Raw genomic sequence first — 26,107 nt, forward strand, 5'->3', positions numbered from 1 at the left:
CTAAAGAAACAGCTACTGAGAAGTGTATGGGCAGAGGTTACGCGACTGCACCCGAACTGCGGCGAAAACCGAGGAGCGTCGTCAAATTTACGATAGTCCACCTTTCTAGGGTTAATTAAGAATTTTGGCTTGCAGCTTGTTAGTATATGCGATATGTTAGTATGTGCTGAGATGTGTATATTTGCAGACGACATAGTCAATTGCGGAAACTGCAGAAAAACTGAAATACAACTTAGAGAAATGGAACCTAGAAGCAAGCAAATACAACTTAAACGTAAACAAAGAGAAGACTCAAATAATGAAAATATCAAGGAAACAAGGGACGGAAGATCAAATAGAAGTAATGATAGACCAACAAAAAATAATACAGACAAATTCGTACAAATACTTAGGAACAGTAATCAACAACAAAGGAGACATCGAGGATGATCTTAACAACAGATTGGAAAACACAGGAAAACTATTCCAAGCACTAAATAGAGGATTCCTTAATAACAAAGAAATATCAACAAAGACCAAGATGACAATATACAAAACAATATATAGACCTACAGTGACATATGGAGCAGAAAATTGGGTATTAAACAAAAGACATCAGAGCAGAATTCAGGCAGCAGAGATGAAATACCTCAGAAGAACGATAGGAGTAAAAAGAACTGATAGAATCAGAAATGAAGAAATAAGAGAAAGACTCAAAATCAAACCAATACTCGAGTCAATCAAAGAGAAAAAATTGGCATGGTTCGGACATCTAACCCGGATGGACAATAATAGACAAGTTAAAAGAGTGTGGGACGCCAAACCAATAGGGAAGAACAGAAGAGGAAGACCCATTAAAGAATGGAATAGTGACATCTCGCAGATACTGCAGAGTAAGGGTAAGACTTGGCAGGAAGCAACACAGATGGCATCCAATAGGAAGGAATGGAGAAAGTTCGTTAAGAGCTAGGACACCTCAGAAGACTGTCAAATATTGAAATGTAATGAATTGTATTTTAAACGGCCCAACACCGAAAGGTACAAATGGGTCTACTGATTAAGTAAAGTAAAAAAACTAAAAGGCAAAGATTAGAATTCTTACCAGATCAGTTTTCCGTTGAATGATCGACACTCCGTTGAATGAATAAATGACAACCTTATTATACCTTGTTTAGGTGGAGCGTTTCTTCAAGGTGTGGAAGCTCCCTTGCCAGGGAGTGAATTGGGCCAAAAGCAGACATTAGTTTACGAATGTAATTGTACTAGATGTAGTTTGCAGAGATTAGGAGACGACTAGGTTGCTAAAGAGCAGTAGTCAGAATTGTTAGTTGAGGAACATTTTTAGCCATGTCGTCTTGAGAGGTATCTTCGCTTATTACCAGCTATACATGTGGAAATAGCTCTTTTAATTAAGAATTTTGGCTTGCAGCTTATTAGTATATGCGATATGTTAGTATGTGCGATATGTTGCGTGGCGTCGCTTCTTGGGTGTCGAAGTACTTATCAGGATGTTCGTTTCCAGCCAAGTTGAGAAGTTTGTACAAGAGGAAAGAGGTCCGAGGGGTATATCAGAGATTTGGTGGATGAATGCCCATAGTCTGCCCGTTTGCTTATGATTTTCTTTAGAAGTTTTCTTTCGGTTACCATGATCGCAGTCATGCCATGTTGTTGCTATGTTGTTAAGCAAGGCCCTGTACTCAACAATTGATCTTATATAGGTTTTATATGTATGCAGGAAAGTTTTGTGTTGGCTGCTGCCGAATTTTCCAGATAGCGCTCCTAAGAGTTTAGCCCCCTTTCTCACCCTATTCAGAGTGAAGTTTAGTTCAATGTCCCAGTTAGGGTTCCAATGAAATTTATGGATTAGCATCTACTGAAATAGCATCAGTATTAACCAAAATATTTGGGAAACCCTTTTTAAAAGGACTTAAATGCTAAATTGGCTTCTTCCACATAATTCGTCAATATCAAATCGGTATCGGACAAGAGCATTATACTTTACAATACTAGAATGATCATGTCTAAATCATCATTACAGATGATATCATTTATCATAGACTCATAAACGAAATTATAAGGAGTGTAGAAGGAAAGAAAGTATGCACTGCATCATTTTTGGTCGTAGAAATAGTATTTGACTGTGTATGGCATCATGGACTACTTTATGAGGTACAAAACGCTGTCTCTAACTTTTGCTATCTAGTCTTTGAATCATACCTTAGTAACCGGTGCAGTAAATAAACGTGCAAGTTCCGTTTGAAAACCAGTACTTATATAAATATGCTCCATAGTAATAAGGTTTAAAGAGTCTCCTAGGCAATAGCTAATAACCTTATAATGGTTTTATTTACAAGTGTGAAATGCCCATAGGTGTGCAAATGGGTTTCACAGCATTTGTAAAAGTTATATATGAAGAAGAAGTATCACTTTTTTTTACTTTTAGCATATTTTATATATTATGTATATAAATAATTGGAGAATGTAATTTGTTATTTGAGTAATACAAATGTCAGTTTTTTAAACAAAAAAAAAATTATTATTTTATCGACAGTTTCGCAACAATCAGTTTACTTTTTTAAGATCAAAAATTTTGTCAATGTGTCAATAATTTTATTTTGTACATAATTCTAATAATTTTTAATAAAGGTAATGGAAATGATACATATGCCTATAATAAAAATGTCAACTAATACTAAATAGCTAATAGATTAATTAAATAAGAAGTATGACGTTATGCATCATCTACATTGACTTATTCTTCATCCGTGGATGTGTCTTCAGCAGTCACGTTAATAATTAACGGTTCCACCACGTTGTCTAATGTGTTGTCCAAGTCCCACATTTTTTCTTTTTCTTTTATCACATATTGAATGCATTTGTTCCAGTTTAAGGCAGTGACATTGTGTAAAGCATGTTTAAAAAGTTCTTTAACATCATCAAGTAAGTAAGTAAGTAAGTGGTGTTATTTCTTGCCACGTCCCCTTTTACTTGGGCCCAAATCAACTCTATGGGATCCAGTTATCGCTGGATATTTACGCACCACAAAAAATAAAAATATTGTTTATTAGAAAGCATTAAAATGATTTAATTTTTTCTTATATAATATTTACTTCCTTTAATTTTTTATTAATTTTTAGCTATTGAACTTTGACGTATTATTTAATTCTAAGGATGTTCGAAGTTCGCCAGATCAGGTAGTCATATTATATTTAAATGCAAAAAAATTAAATATTTTTATAATTAAATATTGTTAAATGATATAAATTAAAAATAAGAAATTAAATAATTTTATAATACACAACTATAAAATCTATTCTCTAAGCCTTTCATCATTATTATTTCTTCTTGAACTTTCGATATAAGTTTAGAAAAAAAGTTAATGGAAAATTAAAAAAGTTATTCTATTTGTTTATTAGCTTATAAATTGTACAGTTAATTAAAAAATTCTCTAGACTCTTCTATTCAATAGATTTTAATGATTTGAAAGCCTAAGTGCCTTTTTATATGGAAAAAAGTATTCAAGTATTTAAAACTTTTTTGTTGGCTCTGCATAATTTTGAAAATTAATAACTTTTTTGCAGTAATTTAGATTGCAAAATTATTTTGCGGAAACTACTTAATCGATGGGCTAAACTTTTGTGTAGTGTTTTTTTTTAGACTAAAAGAATTAAATTAAAATAATTAAATAAATTATGAAGGTTCCATATGGTTTTTAAATACCTGAAAAAAATTATTTAAAAACCATTGATGTATGATTCTTTTTTAATGGTTTTTGCTAATTTGCGATAATAATACCTATTTTTTTAATTTAACATTAACTCTATTTTGTAAGAAATGTAATAGCAAAACCTTTTTGTTTTCACAAATTTTTTCTAAAATGTATAGCTGCCACGATATAGTAACGGGAAGGAGAACAAAAATTGAAATTTTCCAATTTTTTTTTTCACAAATTGTTTAATGACAAATTTATTCCACCTTTTGAAATTTCCTTATAGTAAAATTTGGCTTTATCCTAATACCGTGGGTTATCAAAGATAAAGTAAAATAGAGTTAACACGCGCCGAGACTGATTTGACAATGTAATTATTTATTATATTTTATTATTAACACTATCTATTGATGAACATTTTAATAACTCACATAACTGATAGTCATGTCAAACCGGTGGCGTTGCGCGATAGCTCTTTTTTAACACCTAGCAACAATAATCTGCGACCACTTTTTCACAGGCAACATTATAATGTCATCATATTAAAAAAATTGCTTTAATTTGATTTAAGAAACATGCATATACGTCAAAAGCTGCGTATTTTATTTAAAAAGTAAATGAACGAAATTTTTGTTAAAAAATTATTACCATTAATAGAATTAAAAATATTTGCGGCCATTTTTTGACTAGTAAAATCTATTATCAATGTATTCTCCTATTCTTAAATGTATGCAAAAATGTAAAAATGTTCTTGCAGTGGGATCTCGTACTATTATTATTTTATCTATATTACGATATAACTTTAATGGTCAGAAAAGGTTAATTGGGTTATCATTTACAATTTTTTTTTCATTATTTATGTGTTTACAAAGTTACTTTATTCAAATCAGAGGTAAAACTTCTGCAGTATAATACAGTTGTTTGTCTCTTAAATTCTAGTTAAAACTTTTTCAATATGGTTTTCGATATAAGTGGAAAAATTGCTTTAATCACCGGAGGAGCTTCAGGAATCGGTCTTCACTATGCAAAAGAATTGTTACGAAACGGCTTACAGGTAATTTTTTTTATTTGACCTATCATAAAGGATATACGAGCACTAACAACTACACTGAACGGCAAAAAAAGTAGCCACCCTATAAATTGCCGAAAATAAAAAGTCATTGGGAGTTTTATGCACTGTTTCATGTTGTAAACTCAAGATCTTTCATTTTTAAAACAAAAAATGGCCATTACTGCTTGATTACTTTATTTATTATATATATTAGCATAATTTATTTAATTATTCGGCTACAAAAGAAAATAGTGTAATATCGAAAAGAATTACAAACAATAAAAATTACGCGTGAACTTAAACAGAATTTTCTAATATCGGGTATTATGCCCTAAAACATCAATAACTGATTGCATACGATTTGGCAGAGAAAGGAACAAATTTTGAATAAAAACTTGAGCAGTACGTTCATATTCTTCACTAGCATGTTTTAAAGTTCTGCAAAACTTTCTGGCTAGTCTGGTTGACTTCTAACCTTACGATAAAGTTCATCTTAAAGATGTTCGATGATATTTAGATCAAGGCTACAAGCTGGCTATTCTAGAGTATTAGTTCCTACTTCCCCTAAGTAATTTGTCAGAATTCTGGTAGTATGCGGTCGTGCATTATCATGAATAACGACGAAATTATTCCCAATAAATGGACCAAATGAAACTACAGCTTCTGCCGAAATATCCTCTATACACCGATGAATATTCAGGGGGTCATTGACGAAAATAAGTTCAGCTCGAGCTTCAAATGAGATTCCAGCCCAAACCATTACTCCACCACCGCCAAACTTTCTTCTCTGGGACATACAAGCTTGGGCATATCTTTCATTTCTCCATCTCCAAGCCCTCTCTTGCCCATTGCCAGACTTCACAGAACCGCGATTTATCATTAAAGAGAATTCGGTTCCAATCCTGTATATTCCAGTGTTGATGTTGTCGAGCAAAAATTAATCGATACCTAGTCTTTGGCTTGTGGTTTGGGAGATAGACCTTCTTGGCCATTAGTACCCTTTCATTAGGTCGTCTTGTAACCCATTTCTCACTTAAAATTCACATTTTGAACCCACTGCAGACGGCTTGATCATCTCTTTGCGAGGTAACTCTTCTATGACCGGAACCAGCTCGTTGCTCGTATCATTCTTTATAAAGCGATGGAAAGTAAACCGTACTGTAGTTTTTGGGATACCTAAAGTTTCAGATACATAAACTTGACTTCTTTCGTCTTATAGCAATGCAATAATTCAAGCAGCATCTACTGTAGATAACACCATATCTTAATTACTGACTAAATTACTGTTTAATTAAATATTTTTAACTTAGAAGATAAATATCGCCTACAGAAAATAACAACATAAACATCAAAACTGTCAAAAACAAGTTTATAGCTAACAATTATCGCAATAAATATTTAAATTGAGTCTCAATATGAAACAGTGCATAAAACTTCCAATGAATTTTTATTTTCGGAAATTTGTAGGGTATCCACTTTTTTGTCGTTCAGTGTATATAATGTGACAAAGTAAAATATATAAAAATTCAGGCGTTTAACTGGTAATAATTATTATTGCTTTATACAATCCACATAACCTATTAATGGGTTAAGGATCATCAAAATATGTATAAATTAGTGACAACTAAATAATGGGACAGTGTCAAGTAACTGCTAAAATCCACAGAAGATACGACAATTAGGATGCGAAAAAAATGCAGCAGGACACTCTAACAAACGTCAAAGCTTTTGTCAAATTGAGCGAATCGCCTATATATATATATATATATATATATATATATATATATATATATATATATATATATATATATATATATATATATATATATATATGTGTGTGTGTGTACCTCGAAAGGATACAATACTATATCCATTTTCATGGTTATTTAAGTGTAAGACTTAGTTTGGTGTATTCAATAACCACTACAATACTATTTGACTTCCAAAATTTATTTAACCATACAATTCACCTTTACAAATACAAATAATACATCTATGTCTTTAACCAAAATGGTATTTTATGTACAAACGACTCAGTCATCGTCAAGTAAGTCTCCTTCTGGATAGTCACTATTTGTATTTCTAGTATGCTCTAAGTTTTTTATAAAAATCAGGGCAAAATTTAGGAACAGATGGCAGTAATGCCAATAAATCATTATACTTTTGATGTGATATAGGTAACCGACTTTGTGATACCAGTTGCAAATCTTTTGGCAATGTAAGGTGTCGCCTTCGAAACCTAATCAGGTCAATCTCCTGATTTTCATCATGAAAGTTACTTTTCAATACTAGAGTTCCCATGCTGTTTTGTTTTACTTGCAGTTAGACACAGTTTGTCAGAAGAACTTGTTGTTTGTTAATGTCTCCTTTTGTATTAATCAAAGGCGGATTTGGAGATTTTTTGATACCATACAAAGACCTTTTTTTTTTTTTTTTTTTTTTTTTTTTTATGGCCTTGGCATAGCCAATTGACCAGACTATTTTGTAATTTGTATTCACAGAACAACAATCAGAGTTCGAGTTAGTACTAAATGTGAGTTTTAATTTTTCTTTTTATTTTTATTTTTTTTTATTTTTATTTTTATTATTTTTTTTTATTATTTTTTTTTTATTTTTTCTTTTTATTTTCTTATTTTTCTTTATATATATTTTTTATTTTGTTTTGGTCATCCTTTGTAATAATTTTGTTTTACATTTTTTTTATATTTTTTTTTTTTTATTATTTTTTTTATTTTTTTTTCGTATTAAAAGGTTTATTACATGATTGGAGTTCGCAAATTGCTTACAAGTTTCATCTTAATTCTATGGTTAGTAAATTATATTGTTTAAAGTTTATATTTACAATTTCTTATTAACTGATAAATACAATTATAGATTTCTACGTTTCCAGAGAAAATTAATTCATTTATGTGAAATGGGAAACAGACATTTAGTTTTCGTAAATTTTCATATAAACACGTAATATTTCCTTGTTGGTTTACACATTCTAACAGGATATGTGTTAAATCTCCATATTTACCACAAGTACAGTTTGGAGTGTCTACTAAATTCATTTTGCACATTCTTGAAGGTGTTAGAGCATGATTTGACCTTAGTCTATTAATAGTTTTAATAAAACTTCTGTTCGACTCTGAATGAAACCACCTTTTTTTAAGAAGTGTGGGTTGCCAATATTTAAATGATGACTGACTTTCGGATTCCGTATAATTGGCTTGCCATTTTAATTTAAGCCGATGTTTATTATATACATCTATATCTGATACCGGTAAAATATTGTTGTCTATGGTTTCTCCGCTTGATAATGCTTCTTTTGCCAGAGCATCTGCTATTATATTACCCATTATCCCAGAATGGCCTTTGATCCATGCGATAACAACTTCTCCTCCGAGCTTTGAAACCTCGTAGTACAATTTTAAAATCTCTATATCTAGATGAGTCAATTGCTTGGATTTATTTGTTATACCTAATCTTTCTACTGCACTTTTACTGTCTGTAAATATTACACAGTTCTTCATTTCGTTTGTCAAAGCGTGAGAAAGAGCAAACTTTAAACCCAGCATTTCGGATGTGTAGATGGTGGCTTCATCAGGTAACTTATATTTATGCTGTAGTCCAGAATTCTGTTGGTATATTGCGCAAGCAGTGTTATTTCCTTTTTTTGAACCATCAGTGAATATATAATAATAATTAGGCCATTTCTTCTGAATTTCTGCGTTAAACATGGGGCCTTGGACATCATTGAGAAATTCTGTCTTGATTTTTATTGAGAACAGTACATGAGGCTTTTCAGTATAAACTGGTGGAAGATGACCCTTATAAAGTACCTCTTTGAATTTAGACAGATTTCTATAGCTTACCGCCACGAGTGGAGATTTTTTCTTAAACCAATACCTTTTAGTCAAATCTAAAACAGCCAGATTGTGTATATCTTTAAGAAATACTTGGTCTCTGCTAATGGTACGAGCTATATATTTGTCGGTAAGATACTGCCTCCGTAAATTCAATGGCGGTTCAACAGCTTCAATTTCCATTACATTAATTGGTGTAGATTTCAGATACCCAAGGCACAAGCGTAGGCACTTATTTTTCTGTACCTCAATTTTTGTTAAATGGGTGTTCGATGCGTTTCCATACAAGTGGCAGCTATAATCGAAAACTGGTCGTATCATAGATCGATAAAACATTAAACTAATGTTGGGATCTGCACCCCAGTTTGTTTTACAGAAAGCTCTTAGGATATTCATAGTTTTTTCGGTTTTTTTAATGATATGATGAATATGGTCTTTCCACAAAAGTTTTCTGTCTAAATAAGTTCCCAGGTATTTGATACAGTTTTTAATTGGAAATTTGAATTGACCACAACTTATATATCCTTCTGGAATTCTATGTTTTCTAGAAAAGAAGCAGATTTCTGTTTTGGATTCTGATAATGTTAATCCATTTGATTGATAATATGCATGTATTGTTAATATAGCTGTTGTTAAATTATTTTTATTATAATAAGTTATTTTTAGAAACATCGATTGATTTGTCTGATGAATAGAGTACCACATCATCTGCAAATTGTAGTATTTTTGTGTTAATAGGAACAATGACTTCTAAATCTATATTATATAAAATATATAAAAGTGGACTTAAAATACTTCCTTGCGGCAGGCCTATATTGGACAGTCGAGGAGAAAAAAATTTCTCATTGATTTTTAAGTAAATCAATCTCTCTGAGTACAAAGTTTTCAAAAAGGATGTTATACCTATAGGTATCCCGACTGACAATAACTTTTGTTCAAGGATATCCAAATTTATATTATCAAAAGCAGATGATACGTCCAGAAATGCAGCTGCAGTAGATGAGTTTTCCGTGAAATTGACTTGAACTGTTGTTACGAGAGCAGTTATGGCATCTTGCGTGGATTTGAACTTGCGAAAACCAAATTGGGAGTGTGGGAGAATGTCATTAAATTCTAACCAATGCTCTAATCTATTTTTAATTAGTCTTTCCAGGGTTTTAAGAAGACAAGAAGCTAGAGATATTGGGCGATATGAATTGTAATCGTCATCACGTTTGCCAGGTTTTCTTATAGGTATTATAATATACTCCTTCCAGCTTTCTGGAATTGGTGCTTGTTTCTGCCAAATATTATTTAGAATATGAAGTAGATGGATTTTATGTTCATTTGTCAGGTTAGAAATCATAGAATAAGATATATTGTCTTTACCAGGAGCAGTATTGTTATTTTGTTTGAGGACCCTTCTTAGTTCCCATAGATAGAACGGACGATCTAAGCAAAGGTTATCTCTAGAAACAGTGGCTATGGAGTTGGTAATATCATTCGGAACCCAATCTGGAGAAATTTTTTGGTAAAACTCTGTTATCCATGGTTCGTCCGGGTCAATAGGCAATTTATTGGATTGTTTGCGATTTTTGAAGCAATTTACTTTCCTCCATACCTCCATGATGGGAGTATTTTGATTCAAACTTTCACAATACTCCCTCCAGTTTTTCCTTTTCTTCTCCTTAAAGGTTTTCTTTGCTAATGCGTCCATCTTTTTGTATTCTATTAGGTTACTTATTGTGGGATTTTGCTTATATTTAATATAAGTTAATTTTCTGCGTCGGGCTGTTTCCTGGCACGTTTTGTCCCACCAAGGTTTTGGAATGTGATGTTTGTTGGTAATATTCGTGTATTGTGGTATTGCTGTATTGGCTGAGAAGTAGAAGTTTTCAATTAGATCACCATACGTCCTGGGTTGGTTTAGAGATGTAAAGAGTGATGAATACAAATTCCAATCTGCTTTGTTGAAATTCCAGATTTTGTGTAGTCTCTGGGTTTCTTTTCCCTTTGGGTGATAAATTGAAAAGATAATGGGTAGGTGGTTTGATCCATGGGGATCTTGTAAAACATTCCAATTCAGTAGCGCTATAATATCTTGAGTACATATTGTGAGGTCTATTGCAGATGCTCGTGAATGTGTGGTTAAAGGAACAAGGGTGGGTGAACCGTCATTTAAAAATACAAGGTTACACTGCTCGATAGCATCCAACAATGATTTTCCAGATGTGTCATCAACTTCACAGCCCCATGCGACATTGTGCGCGTTAAAGTCACCTCCCAAAATAAAGGGTTTTGGTATAATTTTAAAAAAGGATAGCCATTGCTGTGTTGTAGTTTTGTTTTTCGGTTCATTATATAGGGATACAAGATGAATGGTTTTATTTGTTGATGGTAGTTTAAAGGAAATACATGTGTATGTAATAGGAATATTTATGTTAAATCTAATTTCTTGACATTTAATATTTGTTTTCAATAAAATAGCTGACCCACCATATCCATCTATACGATCTGTTCTAAAGCAATTAAAGTTTTTAAAGTTATAATACAAACCAGGCTTAAACCATGTCTCCGATAATAAGGCAATATGAATTTGATTTTGATGGAGTAAAAATTCTAAATTTACTTTATTTGAAACTGCCGAACGACAGTTCCATTGCAAAACATTTAATTTTGAGTTTAGGTCTGCGAATTTGATAACACATCTGGATTTACATGTTTACTAATTAGTTGGATGATTTCTGATTTAGAAACATTTAAATTATTTGTTTGTTGTAGAGAATTAACAATTTTCATAACCAATTCTAAAATTACATTAATTATACTAGGATCTAGGACCTCTGACTGTCGATCTGTGATAATTGTTTTTTTGTATTGAGGGCTACTTAATATTCCTCCCGAAGTACTGGGAACATTAACCTGAGAAATAATCTCTTTTCTGATCTGTTCAGATGGATCAGGAGTATTTGGCCTTGGCCTTTTATTAGATTTATCTTTTAATTCGTTTGAGTTACTGTTATAAAGCAAATGGGAAGCAAATTGTTTTCTAGAGGAGTTGACTTTTGGAATATTCTGAACAGAAGTAGAGGAAGAACTAGAATGTAAATAGGTAGAAGAAGTGGGTTGAACAAGTAAGTCAAATGGATGGCTCGTATTGCTTTTATTTAAAATATCTGCATAGGAAGTTTTGGGAACCTGTTTATTGGCATCAAAAAAGCTTATGTTGGAAAAACTCATAGCTTCCTTAATTAATTTTTGTCTCTTAAACTCTGGACACACTGATAAATTTGTTGTATAGTGATTTCCTTGGCAACTGAAACATTTTGGGATATAGTCATTTATTTGGCATTCTTTTGTATTATGTGACTCTTGGCATTTACCACATCTTGGGCGACCTTTACACTGACTACCTAAATGCCCATATCTGAGGCAATTAAAACATATTAAAACTTTTTGTGTATAGTGTTCAACCTCTTTAATAACTTTATTTATTGAAATATAACGCGGCAATATCTGAGATTTAAAGGAAACAATACACGATTTTGTGGGAACGTAAATTATTTTTTTTGAATCATTTTCAATTACTTCCTGTTTGCGTTTAATTCGCCGAACGTTTACAATTTCAAAGTTACAATGACTATCATATTGTTTAATTTTTGATTTTACATATTCTTCAGAAAATTCGGTATCAATATCTCTAATTATCCCTTGTCGGAACAGAATGAATTTAGGTATATACAATTCTAAGTTATTTTTAACAAATACTGATGAATTTTTTTGATTTATTAAATAATTTGCATTTTTGTAGTCTGTTAATTTAATCCTAATTCTATTACGACCAATAGAATCAATATTTGTAATTTTTGAGTCCAATTCAGGAAACGCAGAAAGAATAATGTCACCAACTCTTAAAGCATTTAACTTACCGGTGAAAGATCCCGAGAAATTTTCTACGTAAACATGATATGGTCCGGTATCTTTATTTGTATATAAATAAACCTGTCTATTATTTACCTTCTCATTAACGTTAGAACCATTATCGTTTTTTCCCAAAGAATTAGACATTAAATTAGTACTTACATTCTGGTTCTCTTGTTTTTGTAAAATTGTTTCCATATTTGTAAATTCCATCATACCAACCTGATTTTCATCTTTATCATAAGGGGGAGGGTCGGGGGGCTTGCTGCCCCCATTTAATTCACTCATCTTTATGAAAAAACACCTATAGTTTCACCAAAATTAATTGTTTATCGCAAAACAACAAAACAAATAGGAAAAAAGTTTTGTTATCGATACTATTAACGCCGATAATTTACACACGTCCGATCGATTTGAATTCTACCGAACAACTGATACAAAGACCTAAAATGTTTAAAATCTTCCAGTTCCATATCATGTTCGGTATATTTTATTGAGATTTGTTTAACTGCTGCCAGTCCTAAGTTTTTTTCTCTTTCGCTCTATCAGCGCATGGACAGTGTCCGCCTCCATGTGGGAGTGATCCTTTAGAAGAAACTTCTGAGTGATGATGATTCATTAAATGATCCGAATGAGTCAATTTACAGCAGGTAATTGGTTATTTACTTGACTAATTACTTCCTGATATCGTCTATAATGCTTTCTATATGTTTGGTAGACAACTAATTAAATCCAAGTATGTGATTCATTGCAAGGATTTGGTTCAAAGACTATTTTGAAGGTTGGACGTTTAGAATTACTGCTTTTTGTGATGGGTCGATAACGAAACTATCTTTAAAATGCATAAACTAGGTCTTCTTCTTAAAGTTCCATCTCCTATCGGAGGTTGGATATCATAACGGCTATGGTCACTTTGTTGGCTGCTGCTCTGAAAAGTTGTAGTGAACTACAGTTAAACCATTCTCTAAGGTTCCTCAGCCAGGAGATGCGTCTTCTTCCTATGCTTCTTCTTCCTTGGATCCTTCCTTGCATAATAATTCTCAGCAGCTCATATTTTTCTCCACTGGTTATGTGACCCAAATACTCTAGTTTTCTTCTTTTTATGCTGGATACCTTCTCTTCTTCTTTACCTATAAACTAGGTAAAAAAGGAAAATAGAAACAGTTGTTTTGTGATTTGTATATTAATTAAAATATTTGTATTGTTTGGTTGTATTTTCTAATATAATGTGAGTTTCGCTAATAGAAATTTCCATTCGGTTGTATATAATTTTGTTTTTATTAATTTCGTTACAGATATTTACCAGAGATTTACTTTATTTAACTTAGATTCATCAACTTACATTTTATTAATTATTTTGTCAATATCACATTTACATATATTAAGTAATTGTTTTTTGATTGACTTGTTTAGTATATATATACATCGGTTTAGAACGTCTTTCGACGTTGTCCGATACCTAAACACCATCTCTTCCTATCTTCGCAGTCGTTTGTTGGTAAATTTCTTTCGCTCATGGACTTGTTTACGCCGTGTTGCCATTCTAATCTGGGTCTTCCTCTTTTCCGTCGACCTATCGGTTGCCATTCTATTACTTTTTTGGGGAGTTTTGATGCTGTCATCCGTTGAACATGCCCATACCACCTTAATTGTTTCTTCTCTATATCTTGAGTTATATTTCCTTCTATTCACATACGTTGTTTTATTACATCATTTCTGATTCGGTCTCGTCTGGAAATACCTAAAGATCTTCTCATTGCATCCATCTCTACTGCTTCTATTCGCTTTTTGTTCTTTTCACTAATTCTCCATGTTTCAGTGCCATAAAAAAGAGTAGTTTTAATCATAGTCTCATATATATTAAATTTCCTTCCTTTCGTTATCTCTTTACTCCACAGTATACTATTGAGACATCCTAAGACTTTCTTTGCTTGAGTGATTCGTTTTTCTATTTCCCGTGTATCAGTTCCTGTATTGTCAAAGGCAACACCCAAGTAGTCATAGCTCTGACAGCAGGAAATATGTTGTCCGTTTTCGAGGTCTATGTTATCTGACTCATTTCCAATACAAAGATATTTGGTTTTTGTTGTATTGACATTCATTTCCCAGTCGTTATATTCTTTTATCAGTTTTCTTAGCATGTACTGTATGTCTTCCCTATCGGTCGCTAGCACTACCTGGTCATCAGCAAACTGGAGTGTATATATACATTCATTGCGAAGCTCTATACCCATCCTATGTACCTTTTTTTTCCATCTTTCCAATGCCGCTGCAACATATATCTTGAATAAGGTTGGTGAGATACAGCATCCCTGTCGCAAGCCATTCCTGTAACCAGGAATTCTTCCGTTAGATATTTTCCTGTTTTTATCTGTGCCTTAGAGTCTCTATATAGTTCTTGTACAGCATTTATCAATGTGTGGTTGATGTTAGATCTTTTCAACGTTGTCTACAGTTTTGTTAAGGGGATGTTGTCATATGTTGACTTGTTTAGTAAAATTGTTTAATTGAAACTGATTCATAGAATCTGTTTCATTCACAGTTCCAAATGCTATGAACCTTGGACTGTGGAAGTTGAATCAATCTTCACCTGTTGGCTGGCTAACCACTCACAACGTAGATATTATAATATATGATATTTTGGATTGACCTCGCTTGCTTTGTTCATTGGTTTTCTAAACCAATCACTGGGGGGGAAATGGTGATCTTAATCACCTTTTCCTTTCATTTTTTGGGTTTTATCACAAGTTGTCACCCAAATTTATCATATTCTTTAAATGTACCGCTCTATTGCACTAGAGGTTGGTATTTCGCCTGCTGTTCTGTCATATTTTGACCTCAAGGCCACTATCTTTTCACGTTGTTGGCGTGGGTGTTACATCTGTTAGATTCATTTACCTGCGGCACCTAGTAAGCTAAAGACTGGTAACTTCATTTTACTTTTAAATATTATATTTTAATCTTAACCTATTCAATAATGTTACCTAAAGTCAAAATTAAATTTAACTAATAATATATTGTTGGAAGTGCATCTTATGATTTTTCTAGTTCTCTACGTATGAATTTTAATGTTTTTACTTAAGTTTTTACAATAATTTTTTATGTACATGTATGATTATCACATGTTCTTTTGCTGTGCTAAGTTTGTTAATTTATAAACTGTACCTAGTTTCAATTAATTGTTTATACAACTTGATCTCTAAATGTCCCTTGTCGTAAGCTTTTTCACACATTTAATATCATTGACTGCTACATGTCTTTTTAAGGTAACACACATGTTATAACTTTTCTATGGATGTTTGGTTTTTCATATTGTTCTTTTTAGATAATCTGATGATGCTTTCTGAGTAGAAAGCGAAACGTCTTTAATAAATAGATGAAGTAGCCATCTTCTTTGTCTTTTATTTCTCCACTTTGACCGAAAAACCCACCACTCTTCGAGTGTTCCTTAGTTGATATATATACATATATATATATATATATATATATATATATATATATATATATATATATATATATATATATATATATATATATATATATATATATATATATATATATATATATATATATAAAGAAGTATTAACGCGAGTAATAGTATCAAATAAAGAATAAAAATATTGGCATAGCTTGCAAATAAAAGTGATTGAAGACAAGTATAAAAAGATAAAAGGCAACCTAAAGTTGCAGCCATGTTTAAAAAAAAAACTTGAAAAAGTATCACTACTAGAACAGCACAACCATTTTCTGGAACTATTTCTGGAAGACTATATTCTACAGCAACAACTAATAAATAACCACGTAATAATCTAAGGCCATCTGAATAGAGATTAAGTATTGACGATAGCTTTACATGTTATATCTTTTTACAATCTTCTTATTCCGTATGTTTATAGGTATTTCCCTTTTCCTTAAGTGCTCTTAGCTTCCTTTGTGGTTTAAATTAGGAATTTTGTCCGGAATGCAAGGTTTTTTTTGCAGTTCATAGCATAGATTTCACAAAATAATTATGATTCTTTTATAGTGACTTTTATTACCTCTAAGCCTAAAGTGAAGCAAAATTGCATTGCACCTAGAATTCATACAAAAAAAGTCTTTGCGCTGTTTTATCTCTATTATTGTAGCTAAGATATACACAAATATACATTCAATAACACCCGTAGACACAAATCTATGATAGATTATGTTATAACCAACAGAGATATATATCCATCGAAAATAATCGACGTAAGATGCCTTAACTCAGCAGGTGTAGGTAGCGACCATAGTCTGGTATTATCTAAAATAAGAATCAGCATGAAATAATTCACACTCAAGAGAACGGCGCCAACACAAACAAAAATCAAAGTCCAAGGACTCAATCCGGAATCCACGGAATACTTTTACAGAAAAAGAATATTAGAGAAGATTGCTGGGAATGAAATATTAGAAAACGATGACATCGAAGAAAGCTAAGAAAATCTCAAAAATAACATAATTAATGCAACAACACAATTACTTGGAGAGAGGAAAGTAACGAACACTAACATATCAAAAAAGATAATAAAAATGAAACACATTCAGTAGGAAGGGCAGACTACTTTCGATCCCTATTTGCTACAGGTGATGATAATAAGTCACCAACACCAGAGGTGACGATAAACGAAGAAATAAATATTAAGGAAGAGGAGGTAAAGAAAGCATTAAGGAAATTGAAGAATAGAAAATCATCAGAAGCGAATAGAATACCGAACATACTCCTAAAGTACGGAGGACTAGATCTGACCAAATTAGGAATAATCAAAACGATCGGATGGGATAAGACAGGGAGATTCACTGAGTCCTCTATTGTGCAACCTGATCATGGATAAAATAATAAAATAAGTAAGTACTAAAAAACGATAACCAGTGGGAGAAAAACAACTTAAAATAATCTGCTGAGTAGACGACGCAATACTAGTCTTTCAAAATTAAGATAATTTACAACGTATGCTGTACCAATTGGAGCTGAAAGGTCAGATAATAGAACAATTGATGGAGTTTAATTGTCTAGGTATCAGACTATCTAGCTACGCAAAGCTTGAAACAGAAGTGCAAGATTAAGGGAATAGAGCAAACAGATCCGCAGTTTGCCTGAATGAAACAATGTGGAGGAATAAAAATATAGTAAAAAAAATAAAAGTCTGAAATGAAAATTTACAAAACAGTTATCAAATCAAAAATTACATACGCGGCAGAAACACGACCTGACTCAAAAAGAATGTGTGAAATAGCAGAGCATCTTCGAAAACATCATATACTTTTCTCTTTAATTTCCATAAAATGGCTATCTATTTTTAAAGCCGTTGAATGTCGATAGAATGGAATCTAGAGCTAACTTTTTGAAGTCACATCATGGGGATTAAATTGGCGATCCTTTCGCAGAACTCTTAGCATATTTTTCTATTAGGTCTATTTTACGTTAGTTTTAGAATAGGAGATGACGTTATGGCTGATTAATTGCTGTCTATTATCTCAATTCTAAATAGTAATATTTAAAAGAAAAAATACCTAATAACGTCTAAATAAATCAAAATGAAACACTTTTAGGGCGTCACTTTGGCTGATGTAAATCCATCTGCTGGTGCAAGTGCTTTGGAGGAGCTTGAAAAGGAATTTGGACCCAATAAGGCAATATTTGTACAGACAGATGTAACGAATCGGCAACAGTTTGAAGGTGAGTGTAGACTATTAATTTTAAATGAACGTAAGATTAGGAAAATCAGAATTAAAACAGTTAATTGGTATAAAATGTTTCAATAAATAACAACTATGTACTTTAATAGTGTTAAATTTTAGACAGTTAGACACCCATCTTACAACTAGAATATAAATTGGAAAACGAATTCAGGATTTGATCCAAATCTGTGTTTTATAACGTTGCAAAACAAAACAGACGACAAATGCACCGAAATGCACTGGCAAACAGCAGTTTCAAAAGTACAAGAAGAAGAAGGATCGTATCGTTTAAATATATTGAGGGTCTTAACAACACCAAAAGACTAGGAGACTATGAAAACATTATTATATTATTACTTACTTGAATTATAGTATTTTGCTGCTGACTAGCTTTCAACTTTCGTTCAAAGTAATCCAAGAGCTTATCAGCTTCTTTTTGATACTTAATTGTAAAATCCAGCATAAGCTTTGGACTCTCACGTAATAAAATATGGCGACAAATTACACATTACACATTAATTCCGTATTTTAAGTCATAATAATGTCTATTTTTCTTTGGGATTGATTCACCACCACCCCTATTGACAGTCGTACAGATGTTAAAGGCTGCGATCTTGTGAGAAATTTATCATATTTATTTTACAAACGCTCGGGGCAAGCGAAAAAGCAAAATATGAAGTCCGTACTAAGTTGCAGATGGCGCCAATGCAGTGTGTCAATGTCGCCCTCGTCGATGCAGTTTGGCCCGGAATAACAGAAAAATTACCAAAATAAAAAACAATTATTACCTAATGTATATAGTATTTTTATTAAATTATTTCTTTGGCTCTCTATGGCACAAGGGGGCGCCAGAATATTTCAACCTGTAAATGAGTCGCAACAGATGCTATTTAGGACTCAATCTCCTCCTTAAATCCACAATTATATCGAGAAATACAAAAATAAAACTTTACAAAACAATAGTACGCCCAGTCCTAACATATGTTTCAGAGACCTGGAATCTAACAAAAAAGTAATGAAAACATATTAGGATGTTTCGAAAGAAAAGTATTAAGGCGAATTTATGGAACAGTGAATGACAATGGAGAAGACGATACAATTTCGAACTTTATAGAATATTCCAGAAACCTGATATCGTAAAACATATTAATATTGGACGTCTATGGTAAATACGGCATTTAATGCGGATGAAACAAAATTAACCAGCTAAAAAATGCTCCTTATTAGACCCATTGCTCAGAGAAGAAGAGGAATCCTTGATAACATCGATCAAGACATGAGAGATATGGGAATATGTGCTTGGCAGAGAAAGGCAATGGATAGGGACGACTCGAGAGAACTTCTTGAAGAGGCTAGGACGCACGCAGGGTTATAAAGCCAGAATGATGATGATGCAAAGGGTTTGCGAAATCAAAAAAATTGAAAAACACTGGTCTATACAAAACATAGCATAAAATTCTAAATTGAGAGTAAAGGCATTTGAGTTTGTATTAAAACAATGATTATTACTTTTTGATACGGAAGCAATTTTAATATATTTATTTTCAAAATTTATTTTTAGGTGCTTTTAAGAAGACTGTGGAAACCTTTAAATATATCGATATTTTATTTAACAACGCTGGTATCTTGAATGATTCTACATGGGAGAAAGAATTGGATATCAATGTTGTAAGTAAAATGTTTTTAACATTTGAAGATTAATAGTTAATCTTTTAAGCTTAAATTATGGCAGTTAAATTTTTTTATTAGGTAGCGGATAGAAAAATTTATTTAGGAAGCCGGAGTGTTAGAAATTTATCAAAATTTAAATGTAACCTGGCTTTACAACTCTGCATGGGTCCTAGCCTCCTCAAGAATTTCTCTCCAGACGTCCCGATCCATCGCCTTCCTCCGCCAAGCACGTATTCCTATATTTCTCATGTCTTCATTGATGTTATCCAGGAACCTTGTTCTGGGTCTTCCTCTTCTTCTCTAACCAATGGGTTTATCAAGGAGCGTTCTAATTAAGTCATTTTATTCCATCCGCATTAGATGCCCTATCTACCTCAGACGTCCTATCTTAATATGTTTTACGATATCTGGTTTCTAGTATATTCTATAAAGTTCTAAGTTGTACCGTCTTCTCCAGTGTCATTCACTGCTACATAAATTCACCTTAGTTCTTTTCTTTCGAAACATCCTAACATGTTTTCATTACTTTTTGTTAGACTCCAGGTCTCTGAACCATATGTAGGGGTGGGTCTATTATTGTTTTGTAGAGTTTAATTTTTGTATATCTGGATATAATTGTGCATTTAATGAGCAGATTGAGCCCAAAATGGCATCTGTTAGGCGTGAAAATTCTGCGGTTTATCTCTGCGGTAGTATTATTTTCAGTGTTAAGAAGCGCTCCCAGGTATACAAATTCGTTCACTGCTTCGACGACGTCGTTTTCTATCACAAGTGAGCGGAGGATTTGTGGTTGCGTGCTTATTTTCATTTAATTCGTTTTTTTTTTGTACAGCGTTTTCCGTTTTCTCAACAGTATTGATATCATCAGCATAGGCCAGGATTTGGACTGATTTATTATATATTGAACCAGTAGTTGTGATTTGTGACATACGTATTACTTTTTCCTAAGCCAGATTGAACAGTATACAAAAAAGAAGGTCTCCCTGACGCAACCCGTTATTTGTTTTAAAAGGTTCAGGCAGTTTCCCCTGAATTCGTCATTCAACTTTTTCAAGAGTTAGTTTTGTTAAATTTACTAACTGATTTGGTATTCCTAGCTCTTTCATTGCTTTGAACATTTAAACTAGTAAACTAGTTCGTAAGGTTTTATTATGCAATTTGCAATTTAGTGAAATTCTGCAATGGATTGTATATTTTACTATGTTTTATTTTATAATATTGACGATTTATGTAATTTAAGTAAGTTTTAATTGTTATTATTTTTTTTACTTTTCGTAAGCTTTGTTCTTAAAATTGTAAAATTTTCAATGACAATAAAGCATATTTCTATTCTATTATAACATTTCCGTTCAATTCACAGAGTTGTAGGCTGCTTTGTGGTCTATAAATATGTGATGAGTCATCATCATCATTTTGGCTTTACAACCCTGTGTGGGTCCTAGCCTCCCCAAGAATTTTTCTCCAGTCGTCCCTATCCATCGCCTTCCTCCGCCAAGCACGTATTTCCATATTTCTCATGTCTTCATCGATGTTATCTAGGAATCTTGTTCTGGGTCTTCCTCTTCTTCTTTGACCAATAGGTCTATCAAGGAGCGTTTTTCTAGCTGGGTCGGTTTGCTCCATCCGCATAACATGGCCTACCCACCTCAGACGTCCTATCTTTATGTGTTTTACGATATCTGGTTCCTGGTATATCCTATAGAGTTCGAAGTTATATCGTCTTCTCCAGACACCATTTTCATTTACCGCTCCATAGATGCGCCTTAGTATTTTTCTTTCGAAACATCCTAACATGTTTTCATTGCTTTTTGTTAAAGTCCAGGTTTCTGAACCATATGTTAGGACTGGGCGTATTATTGTTTTGTAGAGTTTTACTTTTGTATTTCTTGATATAACTGTAGATTTAAAAAGGAGATTAAGCCCAAAATAGCATCTATTAGCCGTGCAAATTCTGCGGTTTATCTCTGCGGTAGTGTCATTTTCAGTATTGACGAGCGTTCCCAGGTATACAAATTCGTTAACTGCTTCGATGACGTCATTTTCTATAACAAGTGGCCGTAGTGTTTGTGGTTGCGTACCTATTTTCATGTATTTATATGTGATGAGTATCAATGCTTATTCCAGTGTTTTTTTCAAAATTTGTTTTAGGGTTGCAATCTGATGAATTGTCAATTTATCACCTCTGAAACCAGCCTGGTATTTTCCTACTATCCGTTCTGCATATGGTGCCATACGGTGACATAGTGCTGTGGAAAATATTTTATTCGCTGCATTTAGAAGCGTAATTGCTTTGTGGTTAAAGCATTTAAAGATATCTCCTTTTTTGTGTATGGTGCAAAGTATTTCAATATTTCAATCATGACCACCTTGTTTATATAGTTCAACTGGGAGATTATCTATTCCGGGTAATTTGTTTCTGGCTAGTTTTTTAACTGAATCTTTTACTTCAATAATTGTTGCTGGTTCCTTTTCCCTCTCGTCTGATCCCCTTACCACATCTCTTTCGTCAACCAGGTTTTCTTCCTCTATATTAAGTGCGTGGTTAAAGTATTCCACCCACCTATTCAATAAATCTTTCCTTGTTGTAAATATGTCGCCATTCTACTTCTACATTTTTTTGTGGTTGCCTTGAATTCTTTTCTATTGATGTCAACTTTCTGATATAATGCTCTGAATTTTTTCTCTCATGTAACCAAAGTACCAAATGTAATTTCCACAATCTATTTTATTTTATTTTTAATATATTAAAATTAAAACAATGAATTGCCTTCTTCATTTTGGCTGTCCTAATTTTGAGTGACATAAATATAACATTTGTCGTAATTAAATGTCTGTTGTCTAATCTAGAAAAATGTATTTTAGAAAGGGACAATTATAGGAATTCTTCTGGCTATAGAAGATTACTTTCCTAAATTCAAGCAAGGTCGTGAAGCTGTTATCGTCAATATTTCTTCAACTGCAGCTTGCGACTGTTATCCTCATATTCCAGTTTACTCTTCCTCAAAGGCTGCAGTCTCAGCTCTAACTAAATCTTGGGGAGTTCCATACTTTTATGATAAACTAAAGGTTAGATTCGTGGCCCTCTGTCCGGGAGTGACATTAACCCCATTAATTCAGAATATTAGAGGAAGACATTTTGGACAAATTTACGATGAGTATGTGAAACAAGGATTAAAAGAAGATAGATGGCCAAAACAAAAGTAAGTAGTTATATCTTCTCAGTATTTATATGTAAGAATTCTAAATTGAATACATATTGTATCATGTCAAAAATCGTGTTCACGCTAAAATTCAAAACAGTTAACTGTTTGTTTTATTTTACCAAATTGTTTTTTATACCGATAAAATAGTGTTTGACCTAGAATAATTACCTAAATAATGTTTCTTAAAAAATATATAAAAGGGTCTGATTTATGACTTAATAAAAACTTAGAAAGACATGTAACAAAACTCGAATTTTTGGTCGATAAAGTTCACGGCTGGATTATGTTTGTCGATCAAGAAATATATGGAGCCGTATTAAGTTAATATGTGGAAATAAAGGAAATATGTGAGGGCCGAATTGTAATATGATACAAGGCTGTAACAATTTGTACATGCTTTTTTTAAGGGCACTTTAATTTCTTTAGAGTAATCCTTTCTGTGATTGATTATGGTGCCAAGATAGTTGTAATTATCTTCTTAAGTAATTAAGAGTTTTTCCTTTAACTGTTGACCTATTATTGTGATATTTTGTGATGATTTTAAAATCTTCATATTTTCTTAATATTTGTTAAAAGGCCATACTCTTTAGCATGATCAACTAATTTGTTCATCAGTCTCTGTAAATCGAGATTTTCTACCAGAATAATAGCATCACCCGCATACTTTTATGTTGGTGTTCCATTGACTTTTATTCTAGTAGCTTTTCCCCCAAAAAGTCCTTATCAAAATCTCTTTAGAGTATATGTACATGAAGACAAATGGTGAGAGCACACAGCTTTATTTTACCCCTCTTTTAATTTCGATTTTTTCTGATGTATTTTCGTTAATGCTTACTTTGCTTACTGTTTATAATATAGATTTTTTTTGATCTAAAGATCATTGTAGTTCATGTGTTTTGCTTTCAAGACCTTCATAAGCTGTTTGTACTGACTTTATCAAACGCCTTATTATAATCTATAAAGCAGACGTACATATCTTGGTTTACAACCAAGCATCTCTGGAATAATGTATTTAATGTAAAGAGAGGATCTCCTGTACCGACGCCCATACTGAAACTGCGATTTCTTTACATGTATGTCGAGTTGATAATATATACGTTTGTGTGTGATCTTTAGGAATGCTTTTTGTGTATGGGACATCAGACTAATGGTACAGAGATATTAGTTTTTGAGATTTACGAAACCGGAGTATTTCGGGGATCAACTTAATGGGAGAGGTTGCCACTTTTGCAAAAACATGTAACCAAACACATTACAACCTTTTTGGAAACCTAAGAAACTATTTAAAATAAACTGCTGGATTCAATGTTATATGTCGCTTATGGACTAATAAGCAATGAGACTACGGACGCTTCCGTTTAAGATCAAATGGTTTTAAATTTGAGATATACCCTTGGCAACCAAATTGTTGAAAGATTTTGGGGATATTTTTTACATGATTCACATAATACAGACGAGCAATAAGTGTATTTAGGAGCAACTCAATAATTTATAATTGAACGGTACTCCTAATAAGTTAATTGGCCAAAGTTATGATGGCGCTGCTGTCATGTCAGGAAAAATTAATAGAGTTCAAGGAATAATTCGGCGTTCATTTCTGTATGCTCATTTTATCCATTGTTGTGCAAACCAGTTCAATTTAGTTGTTTTGAAGACAGCTTCTGAGCATAAAATGGTAAAAGTCTCTTTTGCTAACCTGGGTTTATGTAATTTTTTTTACTCGTTCTCCGAAACGTATGAATGTACTGAGCAATGTTATAAAGAAACGTCTTTCCGAGGATAGAATACTCGTTGCACATTCAACATCCGAGCTGTAATCACCATCATTTATTCGTGTTAATAAAAAAGGTTGTACTAAAAAAAGTAGAAAAAAAGTAGTATTTACTTACGTAGTTACTTATGCATACTTAATTTTTATTGTTTAATGCTTTGATTTTGTGTTTTAAATTAAGGTTGCCTAAAGTTATTCGATATTTATTAATATTTTAGGCCCGAACATGTAGCTCAAGAAGCAATCAAGGTACTAAAATATGCACCAAATGGAACACTTTGGTTGATTGAAGGTGGAGAACCATGTTACGAGTTTATTCCAGCAGACAGACTCACACAAAAGGGAAATTTGTTGAAAACTGAATAAATTTAGCAATTTTTGGATATGGATACTTACTTATCTTTTTAGTATATTTCTTGCTATAAGCAAATATTTATTTTCAGTTGTCCATGGTTAATGTCAGGATAGTAGTTCATTTCTCTAGCTAAATTAACTTTTATTGTTATATCTATTTTGTAATATATTAATTTTTTACTTTTTTTCTATTTTTTTATGTAACTGCATCAACTATTCTGTATATTCTATATAAGGGTAGCGGCAAGATACTCATATATGATCCCGATAGGTGACAGATCTACATCAAAATAAAAAAATAATATTTCAGAGCATAATGATAAATATTATCCTATTTAGAAAACGGTTGAATCGAATTTTATGAAACGATGTCTACAAATCACCAGAGAGGATAGAATAAAACCAAGCAAAATGAAACAGATGCCACAAAAGCTGAAATAAAATTATGATGTATTGGTCAGTACCCAAACATTGGACAAGACTAATCGATATTAGACCGAATCTAATCAATACCAAGACAAGTAACGAAAAGTGATCAATCAATAACTGGTTGCCGACGGGTAGAACGGTTTGGCTTTTGATCAGCTTGAGATTAATACTCCAGCTTAAACTCCCGGGGCGGTTTGACCTTTGATCAAAACTCAAAGGCAAAAATTTGAATTCTTACTAGATCAATTTTCGTTGAATGATCGACCCTCCGTTGAATGAATGAATGACAACGTTATTATACCTTGTTTAGGTGGAGCGTCTCTTCAAGGTGTGGAAGCTCCCTTGCCAGGGAGTGAATTGGGCCAAGAGCAGACATTAGTTTACGAATGTAATTATACTGGATGTAGTTTGCAGAGATTAGGAGACGACTGGGTTGCTAAAGAGCAGTAGTCAGAATTGTTAGTTGAGGAACATTTTTAGCCATGCCGTCTTGAG

General features: G+C 32.5%; 2 protein-coding genes across 4 annotated transcripts in view; one reads left to right on the forward strand and one right to left on the reverse strand.

Moving 5' to 3' along the window:
- The window catches only part of LOC140445628 (dopaminechrome tautomerase-like), a 153,089-nt gene that overhangs the window by 53,269 nt on the left and 73,713 nt on the right, over window positions 1-26,107 (reverse strand). The gene's annotated exons all lie outside the window — the stretch shown is intronic.
- On the forward strand, window positions 4,553-25,368 carry LOC140445629 (15-hydroxyprostaglandin dehydrogenase [NAD(+)]-like). The gene is made up of 5 exons (XM_072537836.1): window positions 4,553-4,742; window positions 18,056-18,182; window positions 19,746-19,852; window positions 22,718-23,055; window positions 25,048-25,368. Exons 1-5 carry the CDS (start codon window positions 4,644-4,646, stop codon window positions 25,193-25,195), a joined length of 819 nt encoding a protein of 272 aa, XP_072393937.1. The 5' UTR covers window positions 4,553-4,643; the 3' UTR covers window positions 25,196-25,368.

Source organism: Diabrotica undecimpunctata, chromosome 7 (genome assembly GCF_040954645.1).
Source record: "Diabrotica undecimpunctata isolate CICGRU chromosome 7, icDiaUnde3, whole genome shotgun sequence".
NCBI lineage: Eukaryota > Metazoa > Arthropoda > Insecta > Coleoptera > Chrysomelidae > Diabrotica > Diabrotica undecimpunctata.

Bases quoted from the DNA above. Each gene is read 5' to 3' on its own strand.
- LOC140445629 (XM_072537836.1), top strand. From the start codon at position 4,644: ATGGTTTTCGATATAAGTGGAAAAATTGCTTTAATCACCGGAGGAGCT. The intron at 4,743-18,055 runs GTAATTTTTTTT...AAACACTTTTAG, and splicing joins TGTTACGAAACGGCTTACAG to GGCGTCACTTTGGCTGATGT. The intron at 19,853-22,717 runs GTAAGTAAAATG...AATGTATTTTAG, and splicing joins AAGAATTGGATATCAATGTT to AAAGGGACAATTATAGGAAT.